General features: G+C 53.1%; 7 protein-coding genes across 7 annotated transcripts; 3 read left to right on the forward strand and 4 right to left on the reverse strand.

The window, feature by feature from the left end:
* Positions 1–1,145: 1,145 nt before the first annotated feature.
* On the reverse strand, positions 1,146–1,961 carry COL26b_005159 (uncharacterized protein; the record flags this gene model as incomplete). Its single annotated transcript, XM_053178015.1, has 1 exon — positions 1,146–1,961. One exon carries the CDS (start codon positions 1,959–1,961, stop codon positions 1,146–1,148), a length of 816 nt encoding a protein of 271 aa, XP_053037974.1.
* A 5,657-nt stretch (positions 1,962–7,618) lies between these two features.
* On the forward strand, positions 7,619–8,488 carry COL26b_005160 (uncharacterized protein; the record flags this gene model as incomplete). Its single annotated transcript, XM_053178016.1, has 2 exons — positions 7,619–7,934; positions 8,001–8,488. 2 exons carry the CDS (start codon positions 7,619–7,621, stop codon positions 8,486–8,488), a joined length of 804 nt encoding a protein of 267 aa, XP_053037975.1.
* A 2,669-nt stretch (positions 8,489–11,157) lies between these two features.
* Positions 11,158–12,051, forward strand: COL26b_005161 (uncharacterized protein; the record flags this gene model as incomplete). The annotated part of the gene is made up of 2 exons (XM_053178017.1): positions 11,158–11,902; positions 11,957–12,051. The coding sequence occupies 2 exons, from the start codon at positions 11,158–11,160 to the stop codon at positions 12,049–12,051; spliced, it is 840 nt and encodes a 279-aa protein (XP_053037976.1).
* A 2,025-nt stretch (positions 12,052–14,076) lies between these two features.
* COL26b_005162 (uncharacterized protein) lies at positions 14,077–16,785 on the reverse strand (the record flags this gene model as incomplete). The annotated part of the gene is made up of 4 exons (XM_053178018.1): positions 14,077–14,514; positions 14,560–15,955; positions 16,024–16,205; positions 16,282–16,785. The coding sequence occupies 4 exons, from the start codon at positions 16,783–16,785 to the stop codon at positions 14,077–14,079; spliced, it is 2,520 nt and encodes an 839-aa protein (XP_053037977.1).
* Positions 16,786–19,689: 2,904 nt separating this feature from the next.
* Positions 19,690–20,435, reverse strand: COL26b_005163 (uncharacterized protein; the record flags this gene model as incomplete). The annotated part of the gene is made up of 3 exons (XM_053178019.1): positions 19,690–20,001; positions 20,061–20,283; positions 20,401–20,435. The coding sequence occupies 3 exons, from the start codon at positions 20,433–20,435 to the stop codon at positions 19,690–19,692; spliced, it is 570 nt and encodes a 189-aa protein (XP_053037978.1).
* Positions 20,436–21,193: 758 nt separating this feature from the next.
* COL26b_005164 (uncharacterized protein) lies at positions 21,194–22,427 on the forward strand (the record flags this gene model as incomplete). Its single annotated transcript, XM_053178020.1, has 4 exons — positions 21,194–21,328; positions 21,382–21,508; positions 21,560–22,315; positions 22,378–22,427. 4 exons carry the CDS (start codon positions 21,194–21,196, stop codon positions 22,425–22,427), a joined length of 1,068 nt encoding a protein of 355 aa, XP_053037979.1.
* A 1,491-nt stretch (positions 22,428–23,918) lies between these two features.
* COL26b_005165 (uncharacterized protein) lies at positions 23,919–25,575 on the reverse strand (the record flags this gene model as incomplete). Its single annotated transcript, XM_053178021.1, has 5 exons — positions 23,919–24,323; positions 24,451–24,934; positions 24,991–25,184; positions 25,238–25,455; positions 25,515–25,575. 5 exons carry the CDS (start codon positions 25,573–25,575, stop codon positions 23,919–23,921), a joined length of 1,362 nt encoding a protein of 453 aa, XP_053037980.1.
* Between the last annotated feature and the right edge of the window lie 1,644 nt (positions 25,576–27,219).

Raw genomic sequence — 27,219 nt, forward strand, 5'->3', positions numbered from 1 at the left:
TTTACAGTAGTCGATATCTCAGGCTTCTCCAGGTTGGTCATAGCCTCCAGAATCTCGAACTTGGACACAATAGCAGCAAGACCACAAGCTGGCGAGATCTTGGATGACTTTACTTCGCCGCCATACTCCGCAGGCGCCATGTATAGTTGGCTATGATGTTCGTTTGATAGTCGAGGTGCATGCGTGTCCCTGCTCCTGGGAGACAGTCGAAGGGGTGCGGGCCTCAGATCATAGCCAACCTCTTCGGTTTCCTGGTTCCTTGTCTGAACGAACGGGACCTTAGGTTCTCCATTCATTGTAGCGAAGGCTCTGGGGCAAGTCAGGCAGTCAAAGATGCGGCAGGTAGTTTTGGGGGCTTCACAAGTCCATTGGACTGGATAGTATGCCGGAGTTCAGAAAGCATAATCCAAGGAGGTGTCGCGTGTCGGCCGCATCGGCGACTCGCCATCTCCTCCTTCCGCGACAGATCTTAACCCTCTATCGGACCTTCCAGTTGTGGCTGGGCGCTCAGTGAGGCAAGAGCAAATGTTCTCACTTATTGATAAATGGAAGGACAGATCTTGCTGTTGCTGAACGCTAGCTGGGTTGCGTAGGTAATAAAGTAAACGGCATCCTTCTCAATGCTCAATTAAATAAAGTAGTAGATACCCAACGACTTCCTGTGATGGAAAATCGCAAACATTTGTTCGTCAAGCGTGTTGAAAGTGCCCGCTGCCTCCTCCAGGCCTGGCCATATCCAGGTTTGTCTGTAATCACACTCGTTCCTCGTGGAGTTCAACGATTCGGTTGACGCGAATAATTCCCTTCTCGCAGTCTTCGATGCGCTGCAACTCGGCATCAATCGGATCGACCGAGTCACCCCGGTAACCTGGGCGTGACGATTCTATATGTGAGGTGACAACTCCCCCTTGTGCGCATCCATGGTTGTTGAAAAGGCCGCTCGTAGAGCACAGCCTCAAGGGTGTATTGGAACATGTGCAACAGCTTCTCTGGCCTTCGGCTTGCGATGTGTTGCTTGAGATACGAGAAGCAACCAGGGTTCCCAGTGGCAGAAACACAACCACAGACGTGTACGTGACAGAAGCCGACTCAAAATTAGTCCAATGACCCCATTCTAGTGCGGCAAAGACTGCTGTCTCGGTATGTCAGCAGGTTCTCTGGGTAGTTGTGGGATACGACGGGTTACTTGAAGTGGCGACCCTCGGAGCTAGCTTACCTGGGATCATCATGAGTAGACCATTCGTTATCACCAACACCTCCATTGCGTTCAGTCCGTGCCTCGTGGGAAGAATTCCACGGTTTTTGATCAAGTGCATCAGAAGCTTGATGTTGAACAGAGCGCAATAATAGAATACGGAAACTGCGCCGATAATGGTGCTTTGGTAGCGGATCCAGTCCGGGTTGGGCAACGTAATGAGCAGGATGGCCTCGACTTGTATGACACTGAATGCTATACGCCAAGCGATGGCGGCGGTGGACACAAAACAGGAAAGCCCCGTGAAGAACCACTTCCAGTATCTTGGCAGCAGGTTGACGAGAGCCCAGGCCTGGATACCGAGCGATACCTGGACTAGAATCAGTAGGATCAGGGACATGGTCTCCGTTGCGACGCTTCGGTGGAAGTCCCCAGCCGTGATCCGAGAGTAATCTTGGGCCCAGTAAGCGTAGAAGTTGGTCCAGTTTGAGGTGAAATAAACAGCGAGTAGCGTCATACGAATGGTGCTTGCAACGAGGGCAAGGATGTGGATCCAAAGGGAAACTTTGATGAGCTTGATCGATGGTGTCATAGCAACGATAGTCAGAAGCATCATGAAACTCGCGCCGATTTGGGAACCGTAATTTGTGCAGATTCCGAGATTCTCCTGATTGGCGGAATCAAGAACGGCGACATCGACCTTTATGATATTGCCATCTGCCTTGACGAGTTCGAACGTCTGCCGAAACGGGTCGAAATGAGACATGTTTCTGGCCGTGTCAAATCAGTGAATTGAACCGAAGGGCACTCACTGTAGGTCGAAAGAAAAGAGCGTACCTCACTCTGATGGATTTGCAAATGGTGTGAGTGTTAACCCTCTCAAGGTCTCGATGGCCACTACGAAGGGAACGGAAGCCTCGAGGTGATCTGATATTGACCTCGCCCTGAACGGAAATGGCGATGTGTGGCAACGGTTGGTACGTTCCAGGATGAACGCTGAGAGAAGAAGCCGCTGGCAAGAAGACAACTTAGGCTTTTGGAATTGGGGGAAACGGAACACACACAAGTTATAGACGAGGTGAGTGGATGAATCGCAACTGTTTCTAAAACAATAATAGGAAGTGAGCCGGGGCGCTTCAGGAGGCGGGCGTAATAACATCTTAGAGCTTTCAATCTCTGCCGGACCCAATCCCGAGAAAACCTCAAACGAACTGCCGCCATCTCACCAGGAGATCTGATCTGGCCTCCGGTTGTCGATGCAACAACATGGACCACGACCGCACGGATGTCTCGCGGGTGATGTTGCAAGATTGATCACAATGACTGCTCCAAAGCGAGACTTGATAGACCGAGGATTGGCTTTGATTGCTCAATCTTGATGTTAGGGGCCTGTGATATTAAGCTGTGACAGTACCTTGACTGACCCAATAACCATGGACGCGCCTGGGTTCCAGAGATACAGTTGACCGACCGCACTCAAGAGATGCACGATGTCGTTACGTGATCTCCTATCGTACTAGGATTGCAGCCAAGATCAAGATTCGGCGCCGGATCAGAGCTTTATCTGAGCCACGAAGAACATGGTACCTTTCTGGTGACGATATGATATGTACCCTGGCCGCTACCGGCTGCCAGGTAGGCCATATGCAGAAAATGACCGGGAGGCGCGGAAGAGAACGGCTTTTTTCAGAAAACCGGGAACTCATCAGTAAATACTCAAGAGAGTATTCCCGCCATAACCCACGACAATTACTTCGCCCACCGAGCGGCGATATTCAGTTGAAACGGGCAAAGTAAATTAGATCATGATGACGGACGAGGCGTCAAGACAACGATTGATAAAGATAAGTTTCACTGAGCCTCATTGCCCAGAAGACGATGAGGTATCTTGTCTTACTCCTCAAACCCCAATCAACGTTGTAGAAGACCCTGATCAGTTGCGCAGAGACACCACTGACACGCCCGTATCGGCGGTACGGTATCCGTTGCGGCCCCACCATGATTTTCCCAAATGCCGTCACTCCCGCCATGACCGAAACCTTCCGTCTACGGCACGGGGTTGGGGGTTTCTGCCAGAGTGTGTTTGTAGGTCTCCGATACCCGAGAGTTTGCTGCTGTCAAACGCAGCACCATGTTAGTGTCTGTTTGTGTCGGCAAGTGGACCATCATCCTTCGCTGCTGGGTCACGCAGATCGTGTGTTTTCTTCCAGGCATGGGTCTACCGGCCTTGCTTCTTTAGAATTTTCTCGGGGGTAAGGACGAAGGGGACATGAAAGCATTCTCAGCCCTCGCCTTTTTTTTCCGGGAACAGATGACAGGTCGGGCAATTTGCCAAGTAAGACAAGGAGACAACTTACCGAGACCGTAGCAGCAATTTCCCAATTAGGGGCCAAAGAGCCTGTTCTGGCCCGCCACCTGTCTCTCATTGATTCCCAAAAGTCTCGACAGCTGAGCACACGCCCGTCCATTGGCCTTGTAACCGGCTGCTGGGTGTCCAATCGCCCGACCAGTTGGGTTAGTATGAGCACCTTGGCATAAGGAACTTTTCGGGAGCTCTTCGTTTGTTCATCAAACTGTCCCCCTAGTACCAATCCGTCAATTTTCCAATGAAAGCCCTCAAACGCAATGTGTATTCCGACTGAGACCCCGACGGATGACGGATGCTTGCAAGTGCGGACGAAGCTGAGTCAAACAGAACCCCCACAATATTCCCAGATGACACTGCTGTCTAAGACATCGAGTATTCAAACTCCGAAGCTTGGTTCCATGGTCTCGAGTTCCGGTCCGGCCAAGTACGGATATTGCCTGAATCTTCCACCGCATAGAATCTTGACGTGCGTCAGATCTTGCGACGCCCCCAAACCCCCGTCCGTCGGGTACATCTGCGCTACCCTGGTGGTGATAAGAGAGACATGTAGCTGAAGGACAGGCAATTAGTACGCCCGGTTTGAGGCTGAAATGGCATGCGCTGTCCGTGACGATGGGGAGCTAAAATCGCGACTGCCCTTCTGCCTGCATGGCATCCCGGACCCGCCTCCGACGAGCGCCGCCGACAAGCGCCGCCGACAAGTCCAGCTCGCAATCTGTGGACACCACCAAGTCCTCGGCCTAGGAACGCTTGCAGACTAAGTTGAGGCGAATCGTCATGCGTCCAACTTGCCTTGTTCCTCGATAGCTTAAGGTGAAAACAATGGGCCGGGTGGCTGATGGAGCTGTGAAGCCATGGCTGTCATGGGAAGAGCCCTATCGTTGGAGTCTTGCCTAGCCTGCCATCCACGTCGGAGGCTGTGGTCGCGAACCGTAGATCTGCTTGGAGGGAGAAAAAGATAAAAAGACCAGGTCGTGTCCACGCTGCCTTGATAAGAGTTAACATCCACATCGTTACTTCGTTGTTCGCATACGCCGACACCTGCAGCTGTTCAGTCCATTGACACTCACTTAATATTTGGCCGATTTGATTTCCCAACGCCTTGGCCCGCACTCTTACATAATTCGAATCCCACATACTGCCAATTCACTGCCTGGCCCCTACAGTTTCCGATCATGAAGACTGCGAGGTGGCTCCTCAGCGGCGCGTGGATGGTCAGTCATGTTACCGCCTTCTTCAAGATCCCCTGCTCAAGGCCGGTGGTCGTAGAACGAGCCGATCCCATTGTCAATCCTGGAACGTTATCTGGGCATGTACATACTGTCATGGGTGGCAACGGCTTTGACTTCAGCATGACCTATGAACAGGCTCGCGCGTCCTCTTGCTCGACCTGTGCAGTCACTGCCGACTTGAGCAACTATTGGACACCAAGTCTGTACTATCGGGGACAAAACGGGAAGTTCACGAGCGTCGGACAGGCTGGAGGAATGCTGGTTTATTATCTGTAAGCGGGAATCTCTCCAATGGGGAAAGAACTATGTGTGGCAAGACTAACCTTTCTTCTCATTAAGACTAAGGTCGGACCCAAAGGATCCAGAGTACAGCAACGGACTTCTCGCTTTCCCAAAGGGCTTTCGGATGCTGGCAGGTGACCCAAGGTTGCGCAGCTTCAATGAGAGCAGCCTGGAGCAGAAGGCCATCTCATATGTCTGTTTAGGCAATGGTGGCCCTCAGACGAATGAGTTCCCCAACCGCAACTGTCCCGATGGGCTACGTGTCCAAATTGTGTTCCCATCCTGCTGGGACGGTCTCAACGTCGATTCACAAGACCACAAAAGCCACATGGCATATCCAAGTGGTGTTAGCACTGGGAAATGCCCGACATCCCACCCCAAGAGACTTGTAACGTACGGTCCCCCCCACTCAATGAGAATTCCCTTTTGTCATAGGAGCTAACGATTTAGTCTATTCTATGAGGTTATCTTCCAGGTTACCGACTTCAAAGACCAATGGTATGGGGACAAGCAACCGTTCGTTTTGTCTAATGGGTATGCACTACTCGTCGTCCCGCGTGGAGACCGTGCAAGCTGACGCTGCCCAGTGACCCAACCGGATACGGTCTCCACGGTGACTTCCTTAATGGATGGGATATCAACGTACTCCAGTCTGCAATCAAGCAATGCACTGATAACAGTGGCTCACTTGAAAAATGCAGCGTCTTTCAATTCTTCGATGACGAGACGAGGAAGGGGTGTCGAGTGCCCGTAAAAGTGAATGAGCAAGTCTCCGGCCAACTGGATGCCCTCCCTGGTTGCAACCCGGTACAAGCAGGCCCGTCGAACGCACAACCGCAGTCAAATTGCGGCGCAACAACACAGATCTCGCAGCCTCAATGGGGCTTTAAGGATGTTACGAGCACACTCAAATTCAAATATCTTGGCTGCGCTCGTGATCCTTCAGGCCAAGGTCGTACGCTTCCCGCTAGGAAGACGTCAGACACCATGACCGTCGACTTTTGCGTCAAATACTGTAACGATCAGGGATACCAGTATGCTGGGCTGGAGTACGCCAAGGAGTGTTGGTGTGGCAATTCAGTGGCAGCAGATCGGATGCCCAAAAAGGGCCTCCTCGGCAGTTGCGAGATGCCGTGTCCCGGCAGCACGGCCGACGTGTGTGGTGGATATGCAGCGCTGTCACTTTACCAAAAGTGCAATGGCACTTGCCAGAATGCGGCGTTGATGTAAGAGGCGGGCAGGTCCTAGCCCCAATTTTAGGGAAATATTTTGCGCGATTAAGCCTACCTAATCAATTGTAATGCCGCATACGGCCATCTGCAGACCAAGCTTGTAAACTTGCCTTTGTTTCCCCATTGAAACCCTTGCCGAGTGTAGCTGATGCCGTGCTGATTCTCCTGGCGAGCTGTGCTGTGATAGGCAAGAGAACGACAACGACGCCTAGACGGTTTGGCCTATTCGGAGTTGCCATACCGTGCCCGCACACAATATCACATCGAGACAGGCTCTGGAAGATGAAGCGAAGGTGGTGCATCAGAGTGAGATTCATTAGCCCAGGGGGCGCAAGTCGTGGGTTCGAGTACTAAGCCGACCCTCGTATGCCGTTCCTCGTGAAGTAGCATCGAGGCTACCCGTCTTCGAACTATTGTACAGCCAGCATTTGCGGCAACAGGAATGTGTGATTATACATGGATCGTCATTCGGCAATCGAGAGATTGAGGTTTTCATTGACTAGAGAGAGTAAGAATGGCTAGACAATACCAGGTAGGTGATCAGGGGACTGCTCACGGAGGAAGGAGGAACTCGCCCCAGGAGCTCGAGAGGAAAGTTACGGCAGCCTGCGGACATGGTCAGTTTGTTGCGTGCCTGGGAAAAATGGGTGGGCGTAGAACTTACGCCGAAGATGGCGATGCTACGCACGATAGGTGCATTCTCTGACGAAGTCAGGGCATCATAGGTCGATCTGAAGTAACCCTTGGGCTGGCGAGTTCGGGGGCCACCAGCTCTCTCAACGACGATTCTCTTAGGAGGCATGTTGACAGCAACGATATTTGACGACTGGGGAAAATTTCTCGTTGGCGGGGGAGAAGTATTTTGTCTTTCCACACTCAGTGGCTTTGTGAAGTTGGAGGTCGATATCAGACTGGTGCTTGCGCGACGGAGCTCTGTCGCAGCGGAAATTTTTGATCCAACGTCACCACACGAGCCACCTCACGTTAGCGCTATCTCGCCGGCAAAAGCCACTGCTGAGTGGTCAAGGTGTGGCGTGATGCACGGTCCAGCAATGCTTACTAAGAGACAGTTGTAGGTAAGGTACATACATAGGTCATGGCCGGTACGGATAGTGAGTCCTAAACCTTTGGTACGTGATGGAGCGGAGATAACTTATCCTCTACCAACCTACCTACCCGGTGCTTCTCACTGCTCGAGTGCTACCCATACCTTCAAGCTCAGATTAACGCCTATAAAGCCATGCTCCAGTCCTGACGATGCGCCGAACTTTGTCGACCCTGACCCAGCCAGTGCCTATACCTTTCAAACATGGCTGACACCTCGCAACCCGGCCCGGGGGGGTTCTTCCCCTCGCAGACCCTCCCTTCACCAGCTCCCAGCAGCTCATCTATCCGTTCTAGTGCGGGCCTCCCCCATCCTCGTGCCAAATCCCTGCGGCCAGGATCGAGTAAAGAAGACACAGTCCGCCGATACGTTGGGGAACGACTGGCAGTAGTCAACCGTCGCTTTGTTAAGAAACACGGCAATCCTGAGCCGGGCGACGATGTTGTTGGCTATAAGACCTTCGCAGAGCTGTGCAAAGACCTGCACGGCGTCATCGATGTTCTCTGGCTATCCGCAACACGTTAGTGAACGCCCACGTGTTCCCGCACGCTTCTTGTTCTCCTATGACTGACACATCCCCTCGTAGCGAGCCTGCAAATCCCCTTCCTCTTGAATATCGCTGGCGATTTCACTCAATGGACCGTCGCCTTCCCGCCCTCTCCGAGAGCTACGTTTTCTGTTCTCACCAAGCTCGACCATTGTTTTGCAAGTCTTCTGACTGGCCGAGACATCGACACTGGCGACTCTTTGCCCGGTTTTGAGAACGGCCTCAGGGCAGGAATGACCACCACCGACATGGTCCGCTGTCGAAGCTCCGTAGAGCATACTCGACTAGTGATTGTCGAAGTTCTTGGCAGAGAGCTAGACAACGACGGCGAAGAGGAAGAAGACTTCGACACTGAAGCAGAAAGCGACGATCGCGCCAGATTGGTTTGGGATGAGGATGACGACAGACTATATATGGACGTCGCGCGAGTGTACGAGCACACAATCGTCCAACTTGGCAAAAAGCTCGGGGATGTCCTCGGCGCAATTCCTCAGCCAGACCAGATACTAGATGGCGGCCAATGCTGAACAAGACACTCCACCACCAGGTCCCGGATACCTCATTATTAGTAATGTAGGGATAATATACCCCGAGTGTCTAGCCTGAACAGACATTTTGCTCAGAACTTGTCTAGAATTTAGAGTCGTGTACAGAAACAGTAGGCGGCTGAGCCTGTTGTGCATAAACAAATAAGGATGCTGACCTACATGCCTTGGAAGAGAGCCAGATATCTTATCACGGGCTAAAGCGCACAGAACGCGCTTGGCGATGTTATAATGTACACTGGAAGGAAGAGGCTTGGGGTCGTCCGAAAATGAGCATGACAGTTCGTTTCCGCCATTCTGAGCCTCACAAAGCCAGCGACCTTCAGCGACGGGGGCATTGTCTCAGTGGTGGACCTCCCGCTTCGCCATCGTCCTTGTATCCACGGTACCATGCCCTCGGTTTAACGTGGTGTATCTCAGTGGAGGCGACTCGCTTATCTCCTGGATTTACGCGGAAGTTCGACTACCTGGTTTCCACGCTCTGCGTCCGTGATTGTGTGGTCAGTTTGGCTGACATGCTGATGTATGTACTCTATGTGGCCATCACGTATGTATACTACGTGCAGGGGTAACAAAGCGTTTGGGAGGCAGTGGGTATTTCCGCTCTTACAGACTGAGCGGCCCATCTCCAACGCGGCACCTGAACGGAGTCGGTCCGGGTCTCTGGTGCGGAATTGGGCAGTGCCGCGTCCTTTTGCGGCGCATTGCGGTGTGCTGCGGCACCTTTACCCGATATCTTTGGCCTCCTCTGGTTCGTCCAGTGTCGCCGCGGACCAGCCAGCCCCTGTCGGAGAAACCCTGTCAGTCCTGTCTCAGAACATGCATTGCCGGCCCAAGTAAGGCTGGGTAGCTGGCAGGCTACGCCACTATTCGTACAGAGTCATATAGCGGCAGGGGCATTGCACTTGAGCGATCCGATCTTTCGCACTGAGAAATTCGCGGCGGCGTGTCCCGTCTGCACACTGGCCATCCACATCAGGCAGCCCCCCCACGCTACCATTCTGTCACATCCACCACCTCCTCCATGGGATCCCAGGGGCTAGATGCGTTGCCGATGTGCCTCTAGAGTGGGAGGAAACGAGACACCCGTGGCATTGTCAGTGTATGCTCAGCACGCTCTATCAAGCTCCCCCTACCTCCTCTCAGCATACAGCATACACGGCACACAATGTTGGCTGCAGCACATCATCAAGAGATATCATATCCAATGCGCAATCGCCGAGCCTACCCCTTTTCTCCTTCGTGGAGCTTCGGGACGAACGAGTCTGACTGACTCTGCCCATCTCCTATTTTTTTTTCCTCCCCCTTCAGAATTTTTCTGCTCTAAGTGGACGGATCACACCCCAATCCCCAGCTAGCGGTGGGGATTGAGCTTATGCGCTTTTATTTTCTCCTTATGAAGCGGGATCTATCAGTGACCAATGCAGCAGCGGGAGTCGATCCTTGGCTCGGAGGCCCCCTTATCAACATCCTAAGTCGTCCCGTCTCTTTCCCCCGTCTATGCCAATATCATGCAAATCCATGATCATTCAGTCCTCTGCGCCCCCTGCTACCTCAACCTGGGTGGTTTTCCAGGCTTGAATCTCCATTCTGCCCGTTTTGTGCCCTCTCATTGCACCGACACTTCCGCAATTCCCTCTTGGTCCTTGGTCCCGACCTTCATCGGCCGCTGGGGTCCCCTCTCATGGCGCAGATCACCACTCCCTTCCATTCATCAGCCACCTCCCGTCAAGAGCTGCCCCTGTTGTGCAAGGTATCTAGACGGTCCTCTACTTTACCACGTCAGGGAGGGAAGATGGGAGCTTCTTGGTGCCACGCAGCTGCGCAGGTACAATGCAGAGTCACTGCGATAGTGGTGGCCAATTACCAACTAACCAACTCGACTATCTGCATATGTTTGGTATGGTCTTCGCTGTCCCTGCCTTTGACTTGGCCCTGTTCATCGGCCCTGGTACTACCCACATCTGACTACCTACACGCAACCCACTTGCGCCGCGAAGCTACCATTGTTGGGACTTCGGCTGCAACGAGAACTTGTGATTAGTCGAGCCCCAGCGAGCCAAGCGGACCACCATCACCGCCACTGAAGGGTGTTGCTGTCCGATTCTGGGCGTTTCATCCTTACTCCCCACGTCCAATTTCTTTCTTCTGCCTTACGGCATACAGCCTCGGGCTATGGATACTGCTTCGGAGGATTGCCATGGCCCATGGGTGGTGAGCGAGCTCTTTTCCCTGTCTCTGTGGCCCGCTTGCTCTCTCTGGTTCTCAGCACCGAGGAGACCTCCCTTGTTGCTGCCGCCCACTTTCTTGTCCACCGGCAAGGATTTTGTGCAAACAGCACACTCCTATCTATTATATATACTCAGTCCAGCCTCTGGCCTCCGATCATCAGAATGCCTTTCGTTGCCTTCTCGCCTTCAATTCCACACTCCCTGACCTGGCCTACAGCGCCGCTTACATTCCTTTCTTGGTGATCACTTCACTTACATTCATTCACACGACGTATATCGTCCCAGTCATTCCTTCTTTTGGATATTTGCAGCTTGCCAGCATTATAAGCCAGTACGACGAGAACACCACACAATCGATAATCATCAATTTCTCCCTCGATATCGTCCTCAAGTCTGAAACGTCACTTCATAACATCAGAGATGCTTAGCTCTACTCTTCTTCTGGCACTTGTGCCCTTTGCCAAGGCTCTCGCCCCCCCGGCCCTGGACGGCATGAACAACATCTGGTCAGAGACCTTCCAAGGAAACGCTGGCGCGCCTCCCCGAAGCGACACTTGGGGCATCACTCTAGCCATTGACACCAACAACGAGGTACAGACTTACACCGACTCATCTTGGAACCTTCAAATTTCCGGCGGCGAGACGATCCAATTCATCCCCCGCAAATCTTCCAATGGCGTCTGGACCTCAGGCCGCATAGAGACCAAAGCCTCGTGGACCCCTCAACCCGGCAAACTGATGCGTGTCCAGTCCATGTTCAGAATGGGCGCCAACGCGAATAAGCAGGGAATCTGGCCGGCCTTCTGGATGCTGGGCGATGCCGTCCGTCACGGTACGCAGTGGCCTCTCTGCGGCGAGCTCGATATCTTTGAACAGGTCAATGGTCAGCTTTCTGCCACGGGCACCGTCCACTGCCAACAAGAGTCTGGCGGTATCTGCAACGAACCCAGCGGCCGTGGAGTTGCTACCTCGATCCCGGATAACGACTGGCACACGTGGAGTCTTCAGTGGGACCGTACTTCTAACAACTGGCTCACCGAGACTATTACCTGGATGCGCGATGGCGTTGTTTTCAACACGCTGACCGGTGCTGATATTGGGAACGAGTCGATCTGGGCCACGCTCGCCCATGCCCCTTACTACGTGCTCATGAACGTCGCTGTTGGTAAGTCTGAATCATTTTCGGCCATATTTGAGCCGCCCAACTAACATAGCATAGGTGGTACACTTCCGGGTAATCCTACCGACGCTACTCAGGATGGCTATGGTAGCATGATGGAGGTTGGATATCTCGCCGTTTACGAGACGGCATGAGCTTCCCTCAATGAAATTCGCCCCCGCGTGTCCTCACGTCAAGGACTTGCCGCATGCTGGACTTCTCTCGACCGCTTTCAATCACGCTTGCTTGTGTACACTGGATGAGCGTTGCGGGCTCTCTGCGATCCGACCAAATCTTGACGAGAGCCTCGAGATAACAACGCCATACCAGTGACGCTTGCCCGCAGCTTCACTCAAGTACGCGCGATGGCGCTTCTGTTCATAGTAGATACCCCCCATTCAACAGCGATTTTTCTTGCAGTGGCCAACCTTAGTCCACCCTTCCCTCCCGTAGATTGAAAGAGCCCAGTGTTTTAGTATGTGACTGACACAAGACTGTTATTTCAAGGGCGAAACACCGGTGGTCTAGATGCTATCGCAGAGTGATGGCAGATATGTGACCAGAATGATAAAATCAAATGGCATTCTCTTCAGAATGCGCCGAGTACCCAACTTGTGGAAAGTAAACTATGATGCGACTTGATTCTAACTCTGCTTTGGCTCAAGGAACACGGGATCGATACGCCCGACGCGCGAAGTTCCCTTTCTGTCGTTGCTGCCTCAAGCACATATGGATGGAATCTGCTCTTGGTCATAGACTATGTGAGCTAGTATATAGTAATGACCAGGAGGCGGGGACTGGTAGTTGGGAGTCTATTGTGGCATCGCTATCAAAGACGGTAGTAGAAGTAATGATGATGGTAATAATAGCGGCGGCGGCGGCGACGACGACGACGACGACGACGACGACGACAGCAGTAACAACGACAGTGAGGTGGATTATGTCACCATAGGAAAAGCAGCAGGAAAAAATGCTGTCCCTTCCAAAATACATCAACACCGGGCACTGTCAATTGAGCACCCGAAGCGGTCCGCGAACAGGATTCCCCCTCATCGACGACCAGTCCATGGTGGTCAATGGCTTGAAATACACTCAAAATGACACACCTACCTTGAACATACAACTCGCATGGTGCCTCGCGTACACCCGTGTTCTCCGGATTGCTTGACAAGCATTATTCACCGTTGACAAGATGCCTCTGCTGAGCCTGATAGCAGTATTCGAACAACTGAAAAAATATGGATTGAACCTCGTAAGCCAATACCATTCCACACGCCACAGTAATCTGACAAGACCTAGGATAAACGACGACGGCTGGACACGGTATGATGTTGTCCTGAACCTTCTAATAAATACAATGCTCTTCTCATACTCAACCCCGGACAGCAACTCTGCCCCCTTTCGACTTCCTCTCCTCTTTTGCACAAGTTGAAACTCATGGTCCAGCGAACTTTCCCACTCCAAGTAAAACCCGGGCTCCGCAATCTCAATTCGTATGCCGCATGTAATCAATGATTTCGCCCAACTGTTCGAGGTAGGAAGTAGGCACCTGAAAAAAACTAGCGAAACCGGCCCGTAGAACTCCAGAACCAATGATCCAAGGACAGCCAAGGAGAAGCTCGTGTGGTGACAGCTAGCTCGAAGGCCCCTGTTGAGGTTGAATGCGTGCCACACCAGGCAGATGCACGCGTGAATTAAGACCGCCTTTGTTTTGAAGGGCGTTAGAGGACGGTGAATGTGTCCATCCACCACACTTCCACCAGATAACAAACACCAGAACCATTTCTGCCTATGTTGTCGACAGGTGGTAGGTGGAGGAACAGTAGCAAATAAGGAAAACTGTCAGGCTGAGTGACGACGATGTAAATGGTCTAGAGACCACATGTGTTGGGAATGGTTTTTTTTTCTTTTTGGGTTGGGCAGGGGGTCCATAGACTGCCCTTGGGGATGAATCAACTGGCGTATATGCCACTCAATGTTCACATAGCCAGGGGGCTTGATTGCTGGTATTCCGACCGAAATGTTGCCCAGCTGGAACAAACAAAACGGTCGAAGTCGTAGCTGGATCCAAGGAATGAATGGCGGATATTGCGAGGCGCGAAGCGACAGCCTGCACCGTCACCGTATCGTCGAACTACCCTTGGCTACAAACGCGCGCAATGACAGTTTCAATTGGACACCTAGTCTGCGCCGATCTCGTTGGCACCCTCCATGCCGAAAGAGCCGGTATTGAAGTCAAAGGCTTGATTGTCACCATCTTCGTGCAAGAACGAGTCGAAATCGAAGTCGTTTAGGACGTTATCGGAGACGAGAGGGTCCGCAAATGCCATGGCTCCGAAATCGACCATGCCATTCGTGCTGTCCATGCCAAACGATCCGTTCTGGTTGGCATCCGAGTGAGCTTGAGGAGCGACCTGGGGCGCAGGTGCGGCTGCGGGAGCTGGAGGCTGTCCATTGGGAACGGCAGAGACCGGCGCGTTCTGGCCAGCTTTGAAGCTTGCGGGGTTGACAGGAGTGATGGGCGTCGCCGGGGTTGGCGGCTCCTGGTCTTGAGTGCCATCAGCCGCCGGCGTGGCTCCGCTGTTGAGATTGGGGTTTGACTTCTTTTGTGTGGCAGCCTGTGAATTTGTTAGATGGTTCTCATAGGCTTTTGTTGTGCTTACCTTGGCCTTTGCGTTCTTGTTATCCTTCTTCTTGGGCGCTGCCTTATTGGCTTGCGAAGGAGTGGGTGGCGCTGCAGTTGCTTGCTGAGGGGACGAGGTGTTTGTACGGTTTGCGTTCGCGGCGGCAGGCGCAGACGGTGGTGGCATTGATCGCTGCTGAGGGGTGCCCTGGACTTGACCCTGAGGGCCCTGAGGTACCATCTGGTTGCCGTTCGGACCTCCTTGCCATTGCACAGGTTGATTGCCTTGACCACCTTGTTGAGGCTGCTGTTGCTGTTGTTGCGGAGGCTGGCCTTGCTGCTGCTGCTGCTGAGCCGCTTGTTGCTGTTGTTGCTGCTGTCTCGCAGCCATCATCTGTTGAGGGTTCATCTGGCCGTTGAAGGTCTGGCCTGGATGCGAGCTAGGCGGGCGCATGCCATTGATCTGAGGGTTTGGCACCATGTTCCCGTCCATATTCGCCATGCCCTTGAAGAAGTGGGGTGCCATGTTGGGATCCATCTGGTTGCCCATGAAGTTCATGGGATTGGGGGAGCCCCGAGACTGGGCGCCCTCCGGCAAGGGTGAAGGTATGCCCGCGTTGTTCATCTGGGGCGTACCACGCTTCATCTGCTCTGTCGGGTTGGGCGAGGCTCCTGTCCTAGCACCTTGAGGGGAAGTCTCAGGGAATGGCTGGCCGTTGGGGCCTGGAGGAGCACCGGGACCGCCAGGACCGGCAGGGCCGTCTCCTCTTGGCATAGCACCGCCCATGCTGTCCTGTTCCTGTCGAGCCATCATAAGTCTCTTTTTGTTCTGCTGCTCCAGAAGCATTAGCTGCATTTGATAATCTTGCAGAGCGTGGTTACTTCCACCGCCGGCCTGGGCACCGCCAGGGCCAGGTCGAATGCCGGCAGGCATCTCGCCGGCGTTATAGTATGCGGCCAGCCCAGCTTGATCAGGGCCCTGTGCCATCATAGGGGATCCTTGACCCTGAGGACCGGCCGCGTTAGGCATAGGCTTGTTCGGCATCTGGCTGGCCTGGTGTTGCTGCAGATTCGCAGCGTATGTGGCAATGGACTTCGCTTGTACAGCAGGTGGTTGATTTGAGAATGTCGTGAACTGCTGCTGGGTCAGCTGTGCCGGGTTAATGCCGTTGGTGATGAGCATTTGCTGGGCTTGAGCTACGTTTGGGGCGGTCCCCACCTGCTGGCCTGGCATGCCCTGCTGTGGTCTCCCATTCGGCATCATCCCAGGCTGACTCGGGTTGTAAGGCGTTCCGTCCAGGCGAGGTCGCTTTGAGGGTGAAGGAGCATTTTCGCCAGAACCAGGCGAGGAGGGGCGCTGTCGGTTTCCCTCCATGTCAGACGGGTCGCGTTGCATTTGAGTCTGCTTATGCTGAAGCATTTGCATGGCTTGGGGGCTATTACGGCAACCTGTCAGCGACATCTTCGGAGTTGAATCACGGGCCGTTGCAAACTGAATACTCACTTGTTCTGATTGTTTGCCATAGCTGTGCGCGCGAGGTTTCCCTGCTTCATGTTCATGGCCATGCCACCATTCTGCATGTTGCGCATCATCTGGTTGTGATATTGCTGCTGAGCGGCCAGGCCCTCGGGGCGCATCTGACGGAGAAGCTCCTGCTGCTGGTTTTGGCGCATGCGGGATTGTTGCTGCAAACCAAGTTAGCATAAGCCAGGAAATAGATGGCATGGAAACTGGAGGTCGCATGAGCTCGAAAACACGTACCTGGGTGTGGCTGACGTATTGATTTACAGGGCCGTTGCCGCCCTTGGTACGTTGCGCGTTGAAAATATCCCAGAACAGGCAGAACCACTCGTACAAGAATGAGGATTCGGAAGCAGGCATGGGCAGTTTGGGAGCGGGAAGATCATCAGGGAGCTTCGCGTCAATGTCATCCTTTGAGTCGGTATCCATAGGATCGTCACCCAAGCCATTCCCAAGCAGATTGCCATTTTCATCCCTCCGTCGGTTTGCACCATCCTTAGTGACGTTTATTTGATGGTCTCCGTTGACGAGCGATCGCGCACAGTCAAACATTTGATGGCGGAGAAAGTATTCGTAAATGTAAGTGTTGAGCAATGTTCTTTGGCTCTCGGTGGGAACGGGCATTTGTCGGGGGCCAGCGACCTGAGGTGCGACTGCGCCATTATTCATCATGGGTACGGGAGCACCGACAGGGCCGCCCATGGCGTTCATGTTGGCCATGTTGGGGTTAACGTTGACGTTCATGGTGACGAGGGTGGGCCGGGCTGCAGACAGTTGTCTGCCCGGCTGGAAGAGAAGAAGTCGATGCGGTAGATGATGAAAGGAAAGGTTGGTTGAAGGACGGGGGTGGTGGTCGGTGGACAGAGAAATCGCGGTCGTCGAAAAACTTTCGGTCAGCCACCTCAGAGGCGCTGGATGCGTGGCACGCGGTGCGCTAAAAGCCGACCGGCAGGAACGTGTCGGGTTCAGCGGTAGGCCACTTGGGGGGGGCCTCTAATGGAGAGAGTGAACGGATTGAATGGTCGCGACGCAGGGCGAGGGCTCGCGATCGGAGATACAAAAGGAAGTGAAGAGAAGAGCAGAGCAGTCGGAAAGGAGAAGAGGCGCGGTCGTTGCTGGCTCCGTCGATGGCGATGCGGTATGGCGATAGGAAGTCGAGGATTTGTGTAGAAGAGTGAGCGAGAGGGCGAGAGCGAGAGATGTCAGTTGCAGGAGAAGAGCAAGTGTGGATTGAGTGGGATTAGGTTGAGGGATGCAAGTAAAGGGAAGTGGAAAGACAGGAGAACGGATGTCGGAAGAGAAGCTCTGTCGGGGGCTTTCTTTGGGGTGCTGAGTGTCTTCTCTGGGTCTTGGGATTTGGCTCTTGGTTTGGGCCCCGGGGGGTTGTTCTGGCGTCGTCGATCCTGCCAGACCAGCTTGCTGCTCTACAAGCAGTCGCAGTCGTCCCTCTCCTGCAGCGCTGCGCTAGACCGATAAGGCGAGATCAAAACTGCGAAATTGACAAATGGTTCGGGGCAAAGGGCGAAACCATCAACTGAGCAAGTGACGCGTGTTTAAAGCCAAGTTGCAAGTGTTCGGCATGCGAGGCCACCAGGGGGGGATTCAGTTGATGAAGGAAGGGGAGAGGACAGGAGGGTAGAGGAAGGTGGAAGAGAGGGGCGCGAGATGGACAAGGCAAGGCAATGGAAGGGGAGAGACGCAGGACGAGCGACGGGTGGAAAGGATGGGGTTGGGATTTTCCTAATTTTCGCCCAGGACGCTTGGGCAGATTTGGGGGGAGTCTGGAGACCTGGAACTGGGAGCTGGGTGGTCGTCAGAGCAGTTCGGGGGCGGGAGGACGCGGGTACACCTGAGAATGAGGCGCGAACTTCTGAGCACGTTCTGGCCTGAGGCACAAAGCACGTTGTGTCATAGGCAAAAAAAAGGCTTCAAAGACCTCAAAGAAGGGGGGACATTTAGAGATATATCAAGATACACGGTGTATTTACCTAGTCGATAAGCCCGCCGACTGCACTGCAGCTGTAACTGTCTAATACCTACTTTACCCATCGTCTTACACAGACGGTATTCGTTCTTAAAGGCATTGGATGTACGGATAGGTAACGTCCCAGATGTCGACACTGACGGAAGCTTATGACAGGGTACCTCGCTAAAGCACGCAGGCTCCTCATCGACCCACGTACTGACTGTTTGACGTCGCATCGCGGTTGAAGCTCCAGCCGCTTCATTATCCGTCTCAGTGAAGCGAGACGCGACGACGCGCCAGGCTGCTGGGAATAAACCCGCAGTGCAGGGTTTCACCCGACCCAAGATGACCTCCCACTGAATTGCGAGAAACTAAAGATCAGCTATATCACCTTACATATCTTGGGCTCCATGCCGTCGCATTGCAGCCACTCCCATACACGCCAACCGGTCTCGAGAAAAACCTACGTACCCTGCATCGTCCGCGACTCTTCAGGGCCATAAGACACCTATTTGTGAGGACATTTCAATACCGGAAAAATCGTGTGCACGCTGCGATGGCCCAACCACAGGGCGCACTTGAAAACTCATGAAAAGACTTTACCCCAGCGCACAATTGTCGTTCTCAACCTATGATTCCCTTGATGCCTTGGATGCTTTTTACTTGAAATTGTCGTTGCGCAAAGCACGGGCCTCCACTTTATTGCATTAGCCAGCTCCGAGCCAACGCGACACTGTGACTGGTCGGAGCCTCGAGATGTCGCCAACTATGCGAAATGACTTCCTCGGAGCAGGCGAGGCAGACCGATCCTCTTCGCTCAATGTCGCCATCCCGCCCGTGACTTTCTCGTCGCCTTGTCGCATCGTCCCGATCATCCATCTCCTTCAAAGTTTCCCTCAGGCTGTCTAGACCCAACTACGGCGGCATCCCGAACCTCTGGGCACCTCTCCCCACTTCGGCCGACACCGGCCGATACACTTATCGAAGTCCGTCGCCTAACTCCGCAATATGCCCTCCCTGGAATTGATTCAGTAGCAATGCACCCGCTAGTTTAGCTGCCGTCGGTCTGTCCATTTGCCTGATTAGTGTGTCGTGTCAACGCCAAGTCGTAGCAATGGGATTGTTGAAAGCAGTAGCTGGACGTTGCTCCATGTCGTCAAAATTAACTCCCGTTGTATTCCGCCAACGTGGATACAGGCCCAGGGCCACCGCAAACCCGGCGTTGGTACGGATACAAAGTGCGGCCTTGAAGTGAGCGCCAAGATTGTTTCCATTCTCACAATTATCACTCCCTGCCTGCAGTCACATGTCTCCCGCATCGCTCTTCAGATATGTTCCCGGTAAATGCACACTTTGTGTCGTTGAGAGCCGAGCCACTGTCTCTTCCTAGTGCTGCGAGAGCACCATTGCATTTGCTACATTTATCTCAAAAGCCTGAGATGCTAGGGTGCCTGTCTCAATAGAGCCGACAGAGTTGTCATTGGAAATTCCACCGTATGCACAGTCGGATTACGTTGATACTGAGGTTGATCATCTCGACTGCTCCTCTGAGGCTCTTCCTCGTCCCAGACAGGTAATTCAGCTGAGAGATACCGCGAGACCACGACTGCGAAGGCCATGACCCAGTGATCGCAGCCGGAGTTGCGGACAGTTGGTGTTGTCATGTGAAAGGTTTGCACCGCTCAGTCGTCTTCTGGTGGCAATTCGTCGTCAATGTATCGTATCAACGATACCCTCATCTCTGTTGTGTCATGGCCTCTCAGGACATCGCTGATAAAGTGTGCCTCCACCTGCATCTGCACCATCTCCAAAGCTCCGCGCAACACACCGCAGAAGATGTTGGAGTACCACAGCTCGTCCTGCGCGCGCCCATCATCGGGCAGCTCCACAAAGTCTGCCAATGGGTTCTCGTCAAATACCAACGAGAACTGTTTGTTATCTGTCGTCCAGTTGGTGACTTGGGGCGTAACGTTCAAGAAAATCTTGAAGCCAACCTAGCGTTCATCAGTGATTAACATTTAGACAGTCTTCTTCTTGATGGGAATGAACATACTCGTGCAATCATATCTGCCGTTTCGCGAAAATTCGAGCACCGCTTCATTGTATTTGACTTGGCCAAGTAGTCTTCAATCAGACGGAGGCCGATGTTGTATCCCATCTTATCCAGCTGCTTGTTGACCTCCACATAGTCGCTGTCATAGTCCTTGCATAGCTGGGCGACGATTGTTCCATATGTCAAAGTCACCAGCTCAGCGTTCACCTTGTCGATGCGTGTTCTGTAAGAAAAGGGTCAATTCTGGTTCGAATGGCGTCGTCGTGACTTCACGTACTTCCAGATCCTGGTGAGAAAGCGTGTTAGCCTCTGTCAACCGCATACGTAGCCGAATACTCACTCTTCACCTAGGCGAGTTGCCTTGCTTGCTGCCATGCTGCGCAGTCAGTGTGCGACGGCTCAAGGTTGCTTAGCGATGCGAGCCTCGTGAGGGCGGCAGACAATCAAGGAAGTCGGCAATGATCTGGCCGTTTCAACGCCTCTCTGTCTGATTGGGGGCTGGGTTCTACCCGGTCTAGTATCCTCGTCACCGGATCGCCTTGTCGTAGAGTTCGCGTGGTCGTGAGGCGCAAGTGTTGGGGCGCCCTGACGTTGCTGTCAATGGTATCGGGGTGGTTGATGTTCACAGTGTGGGTGGTAGATGGTCTACGTCTGGCGTCTGTGGATATTTTAGATGGATACACCAGGGTCAAATGAGGAAAGCGCCAATCAGAAGCTTGGAGAGTTGATTAGGTACCTTAGCGCGTACCTACAACAGCCATCCACCTACCTTAAGCCTTGAGGTGCACTGTACCCGTAGACTTGCGCAGGTCAGGTCGGGTCCATCGGATTGGACGGGAGCTCCACTGAACTGAGCCCGGCACACCCACACTCCAGCAGGACTTACGTAGATAGGTAGCTCGGTGATCGGCAGAAGCAAGCTCCGTTCCGCGTCGCGTCCAGATATCAGGTCCGTCTGCACTTAGGTAGGTTGTTGCACGGGCCAATGATCACAGTTGTTGCGTATTTTGTCTTTTCCTGCTCATTCAACTGAACAACTATCGCAACACTCAACGCGCGCATTAGCCCACGCGAAATCGACCTGAAAATAACGGCACCTCCTTTAGATCGAAGAGATATCACACATCCTCAACATGTCCGAAAAAAGACCGGCATCTGACGAGCCAGGCTCGGGCCAGATGATCGTGAAGCGTCAAAACGTGGGATCATCCACGGGAGCACTGGCGAGGCTCAATGGTTCCGGGAAGAGCAACGCCTTGGTGCAGACCGTAAGATATGCGACTCGTGTACCGTTCGATCATGGCTAACGTTGTCGTAACAGGCGCCACGAACGAGCAATCTACAAGCCCCTGTCATGGAGCTCACTGGGCACTCTGGGGAGATTTTTTCAGCCAAGTTCGATCCTACAGGCAACTTTATCGCCTCAGGATCTATGGATAGAAGCATTCGTGAGTTCATCTTGCCGCAAGGAAAGCCAAGTTTTGGTGCTGACTGATAAGTCCTGTGGCGCACATATGGCGATTGTGAAAATTACGGAATCCTCAACGGCCACCGCGGCGCCATCCTGGACCTTCAATGGTCGCGGGATTCGAAGATTGTCTACTCAGCATCGGCGGATACGCATCTGGCCAGCTGGGACCTGGAGAACGGCTCCAGAATACGAAGATACGTTGGTCACGAAGAGATTGTCAATGCTATGGACATCAGCAAGAGAGGCGAAGAACTCTTGGTCAGCGGCAGTGATGACGGGTCCATAGGCTTATGGGACCCGAGGACAAAGACTGCGGTTGATCACATTCAGACTGAGTTTCCGATCACAGCTATTGCCATGTCAGAAGCCGGCAATGAAGTCTATTCAGGAGGCATTGATAACGACATCAAGGTCTGGGATTTGCGCAAGAAGTCGGTGATCTACTCCATGCTTGGGCACCAGGATACGGTAACCTCTCTGAGGGTTTCGCCAGACTCTCAATCACTCCTCTCGTTTGCTATGGACTCGACTGTAAGGACGTGGGACATTCGGCCCTTCGCACCAACCGAGAGACACATCAGGACGTTTGACGGTGCGTCTGTGGGTCTCGAAAAGAACCTCATCCGTGCCAGCTGGGATTCAGAGGGCAAGAAAGTGGCCGTTGGTTCTGGAGATGGAACTGCGACGATATGGTCTAGCGAGACTGGCAAATTGATGTACAAGCTGCCAGGTCACAAGGGAACAGTCAATTGTGTTGAGTTCGCGCCTGGCACAGAGCCAATCAGTATGCGTTCCAGCCTTCTTTTTTTCTGGCGTTACGAGACGAATGCTGACTTCCTTTCCTAGTACTGTCCGCATCATCTGATCGGAACATGCTTCTCGGAGAACTGCGGTGAACAAGACGCCGAACGTTAAGCAAACATTACAACATGCCAAGGTAGATGCAGCGCAGAGATGAATTCATTGTGGAAGCGCCAAATTTGAAGGAATTATATGTCCACATGCCTTGCATCTCGGAGTATGTAGTTGTAATAGTGACAACAAATTCGGAGGTGGCGGGACAAGATGGGTGGGCTTTTCTGCGATGAGTGATAACCTGATCATTCGTTGTAACACGGATTCGGACATGATACGGCGGAGATGAGCCGCAGGTCGACGTGGAGGTTAGCGGGCGGCAACTAGACCGATCCATGGTTGTACACCACAGGTCGTCTCAGGGAGAGATTACTTTGATACCCTTGGAAGAGCCGATTTCGGCAATTTAAACTCGCTATTGCCGGAGCTGTCATACGAAGTCGTGAAAAAGCAAATTTCTCGGCCAGTGTCACGGCCTCGAGAATCGTCCGCTGTATCCGTCCAGGTATTCTTGCAGGAACAACCCTGAGACATTGCAAGGTTCATTGCGTGCGTCAGTTACTTCAGCTTGCACAAGCGAGGCCCGCCGACTAACCTTTAGCATCTGACGACTGCTGCCGCGGTACGAAACCCAGATTCTGGGGTTCCCGAATTTCTGAAGTACTTGCCAACGAAACGGGAGAGCAGAGACTCACTGACCGTTTTATCGTATGTGTACGTCGTTTACTGTCATTCGTTAACCCATTGTCTGCGGGCCCACGACTTTACCGAGTTCCTGCTCTAAGGGTACGCTAAGGTGTCAACCACTCAACTTACAGGTTGCCCTTTCCGGTCTTGGTGTTCGGAGAGGCAAATCTTAAAAAACTCTATTCAGCAATGGTTTTTGGACGCTGTCGGAAGTCACGAACTGGACAAAAGACGACCCGGGCTATTTATGGACAGGAACAGGGCGTGACGACGACAGTTGTGTAGGGTGAGAGAAAAGTAGTTCAGACGCAGCTTTGGGCGATGAGACAAATGGCAGCGCACTTGCTGACTATCAACGAATCTGAGGTGTTCGTACACAGACCCCGAAGTCTACCTGATGACGGAACACGACGCTTTCGCAATCGCCTGTCTTATGTAAGCGTACGTTGGCCGCCTCGAGGATCAGTATGCAACCGGGCTTCGTCAATGGGCATGCTTGATTCCCTGAAAACATATCGTACCTTCTGTATCTTTGCTAGATGCGCAGCAGAGAGGGTGGCAGGAGACAAGTTGGGTCAGGTCCGAATTCTTTGGCGTCGAGTGAAGCGCGCGTGTCTGCTAATTTGGATGTTGTCAAGGTGACTCTGTCTTGAACGGTACCTAGGTAAGGTGGTCAGGTATTCATGGTTGACCTTTTTCAGGCCCTGGACGCCAACGCCAACGCCAACGCCAAACTGCCACAACGCTTCCACCACCCCCAGGCGCCCGGGTTCGTCGATATTGGGCCGTACGTTCCTGGCCCCATACAGAAACTACTTAAGTAGTCCTCCCATGCTATCAAACCCCTAATCCAACATAGCCCTGATAACCTGGATCTGCTCCAGCACGCTTGATCGACTGGTGCCGCCTTTAGCCGTTTTCGCCTCGACACTCGTCTCATATTCGAATGCCTCCGCAATTTCTGCTGTGAACCGAGAGTCAATGGCTTGCAGTTGCTCAAGGGTTAACTTATCCATCGCAACTTCCAGCTTTTCAGACTCTGCAACAACGCGTCCAGAGATGTGGTGAGCCTCTCTGAACGGACATCCCTTCCTCACCAGCCACTCTGCAACATCAGTGGCTAGCATCGTTTTGTCCAGAGCAGCCTCCATCCGGTCTGGCCGCACCTTTAGGGTAGAAATAACCCCGTTGGCTATGCCAAGACTATCTGACACAGTCTGAACCGAATCCAGCATAGGCCCCCACCCTTCCTGAAGATCTTTATTGTAGCAAGATGGCAAGCCTTTCACACTCTTTTAAATGAACAGTCAGTAGCTACTCCCGATGCGCGTCTCAAAAGCCAGGGCAACTGGCTGAGATGTCAAAATGAGGACTCACCATCATTAACCCAGCCATTTGACCGAAAGCACGCCCTGACTTGCCGCGCAGAAGCTCTAACGAGTCCGCGTTGAATTTGTTGGGCATCAAAGAGCTACCCGTAGAATAGGCGTCGGCCAGCCGCACGAAACCGAACTCAGATGTCGAATATATGATGAGGTCCTCAGCCCACCTGCTAATGTGGTTGGTGAAGATCGAGTTCCAGACCAGGAAGTCGATTAGGAAATCGCGATCGGCCGAAGTGTTCATGGAGTTCAAGGTTATTCCGCTAAAACCAAGCTCCTCAGCGATTTTGTTTCGATCAATTCGAAATGGGTTGCCGGCCAAAGCACCACAACCAAGGGGACTAAGATTGACCCTTTCGAAAACTTGGCGCAACCGCTCGAGATCCTGCTTAAACGCAGCGGCGTATGACATCATCCATTGAGAGAATCGAACTGGCTGAGCACGCTGGAGATGGGTGTATCCAGGCATGATGTAGTCGCTGAGGTTGTCAGTCAGCAGGGAGCCGCTTTTGGCCAGAGATGGGGCTAGGCTTACATTTCAGACTCGGCACGTGTGATAATGACCTTGAGGAATGCAACGAGTTGGCTGTCGATTTCGCGGATCCGATCGCGTAACCACATGCGCATATCACAGACAACTTGCTCGTTGCGGCTGCGACCTGTGTGCAGCTTACCCGCGATGTCCTTGCCGATGACCTCTCCTAAGCGACGTTCGTTTGCCGTGTGAATCTGGTTCTTTGTGTTAGCCTCGAGAAGTTGAGTAGAATTGAGCGTCCTCTTACATCTTCGTCATTCGGCATGATAGCGAAAGTTCCCTGCTTCCATTCTTCCATCACTTGAAGCAAACCACGCTCAATCGCCTGAAATTCGTCGTCGCTGATGATGCCGGCCTTTGAGTTGGCTCTGGCAAAAGCAATCGACCCAAGGATATCTTCTTTGTAAAGAGCCTTGTCGTAATGGATGGAGGCATTGTACTTATGCATGAGAGGATCAATCGCACCTGCGGCACCGTGAGGTCAGTATACAGCATCCGAAGCTTGTTTCCCGAAACATTCGAACCTGTGAACCTGCCCCCCCAGAGCATGCCAGCTGCCGCAGCTTCCGCCTTTTTCTCGGCCATGTTGGAAATGATCGTGAGTGGCGTTCGTTGCGTTCGTTGCGTTTTCAAGGCCGATGAAATCAATGGGTTGGAAGGGCGGGGGTTACTGAGGTTGAAAAATCTAGTGGGGGTAAAGTACGTAGGTCGATCAGTCGAAAAAGTTTGTGGGCAAAATGGCGGGGGATCAGGTAGAAGCGCAGGGCGCGGCTTTTCTAACCAATCAGAGCCCTGTAATCGTAGTCGCTCCCTTCCTATTACTGCCCTCTACCTTACACTTGCCCTCTACGCTGCACTTGCCCTCTACGCCTGCCTGCTCGCGCCTGCCTATAAGTACTCGCGTCTGCTTTTTACTCGCGCCTGCTTTTTCGCGCTTGCCTGTTGCGCCTAACTTGTACGCCTTGCGCTTGCCTGTATAACTGAGGTAAGCGCCGTAAGAAGGGGCCCGCGAGCGAATTAAAGGCCTTTGGTTGGCTAATCTCTGTCCCCAGGCCAGTACCCTGCGAAAATATGAATGGAAGTTACCCTGCGCTTTTACCTAAACCCGGGACCGATTGTCGGGTGTGACTATTGGGTTAGGTGGTGGACGGTGGCAGACCAGAAACGGCTTAGCGCCTCGCACCCGTGCAATCCGAAACATCTGGTGTTCTCCATCTCCAATAAGACCCCTGTGGTGGTTACCCCTGGGCGATTATGCAACACTCGAGCTGTCACAGAAGTCGACAAGTGACGGCGAATCCATCTCTTCTTCTGTGCAGGAGCTGTGCAGGAGCCCAGTGGGAGCCCGGGACACTGCGAGAGGCACGGATGAAATTGAGCCTCGCCAGCGCAAGGGTCCAATTGCGCTGCAACATGTTCCCGTCCTCCACGCCGCAGAAGCTGCACGTTTCCTCCTGTTTTTCGTCCGTATTTGCACCTCCTCGTCACCCAGGGTCGCTTCTTCCTCTTTTTTCTGCCCTTCCACGTCGCAGAATCCCAGGTGCCCTGCCATGAGACTGGTCACAGCTGTCTGTGTGCCCCGAGTCTGCGCCGCAGTTTCTTTTTCTGGTCTGTCCAGTAACACTCGCGATCTTGGCCGACCTTCTCCTCCGTTCCAATAGTCGACAAGACCCTACCAATACTTGCCGGCTTGTGCCTTGCCTCGAACTCCCCTAGCGAACCGAACTGTTGGCTGTCCGTCCGGCTGGCGTACCTACATACCTCCACTTACACAAAGTCAGGCAGCTGCGGACGCACCGAGAAATAACGCCTGACTGGCAGTCCCTTGTTCACCTCACCTTATTCCTCGTCTCAATCTCCCTTTCTTTTCCAGCTCTTCCGTCTTCTCTTCATCAATTGCCTCACTCAGCGTCATGTTGGCGGCGCCAGGCGCCCATCAGGCTTCCTTTTCATCCTTTTCTTTTCATTGACCATTTGTTTACGTTCTCTCATCTACCTCCCAATCCATCTTTTATTTCAACTGGCCATCACTGTGCAGGCTCTGGAAGCTAAACTGCGCCGCCAGCGTTGTCCTCCTGGACACTTTCTCTGCTTCCCATCTTTCTCGGTTGCGAATGTCCCTCCCTTCAGCCGTCGAATTCCTTGATCGAGGCCGTTGAGTCGCCGGCAGTCCTCCCTTGGAACTTCCGACACAACAGCACCCTCTCAATCCGTTGTTTCCTTCACAAC

The sequence above is a fragment of the Colletotrichum chrysophilum genome, assembly GCF_026319265.1.
Source record: "Colletotrichum chrysophilum strain AFK26 chromosome Unknown scaffold_34, whole genome shotgun sequence".
Lineage (NCBI taxonomy): Eukaryota > Fungi > Ascomycota > Sordariomycetes > Glomerellales > Glomerellaceae > Colletotrichum > Colletotrichum chrysophilum.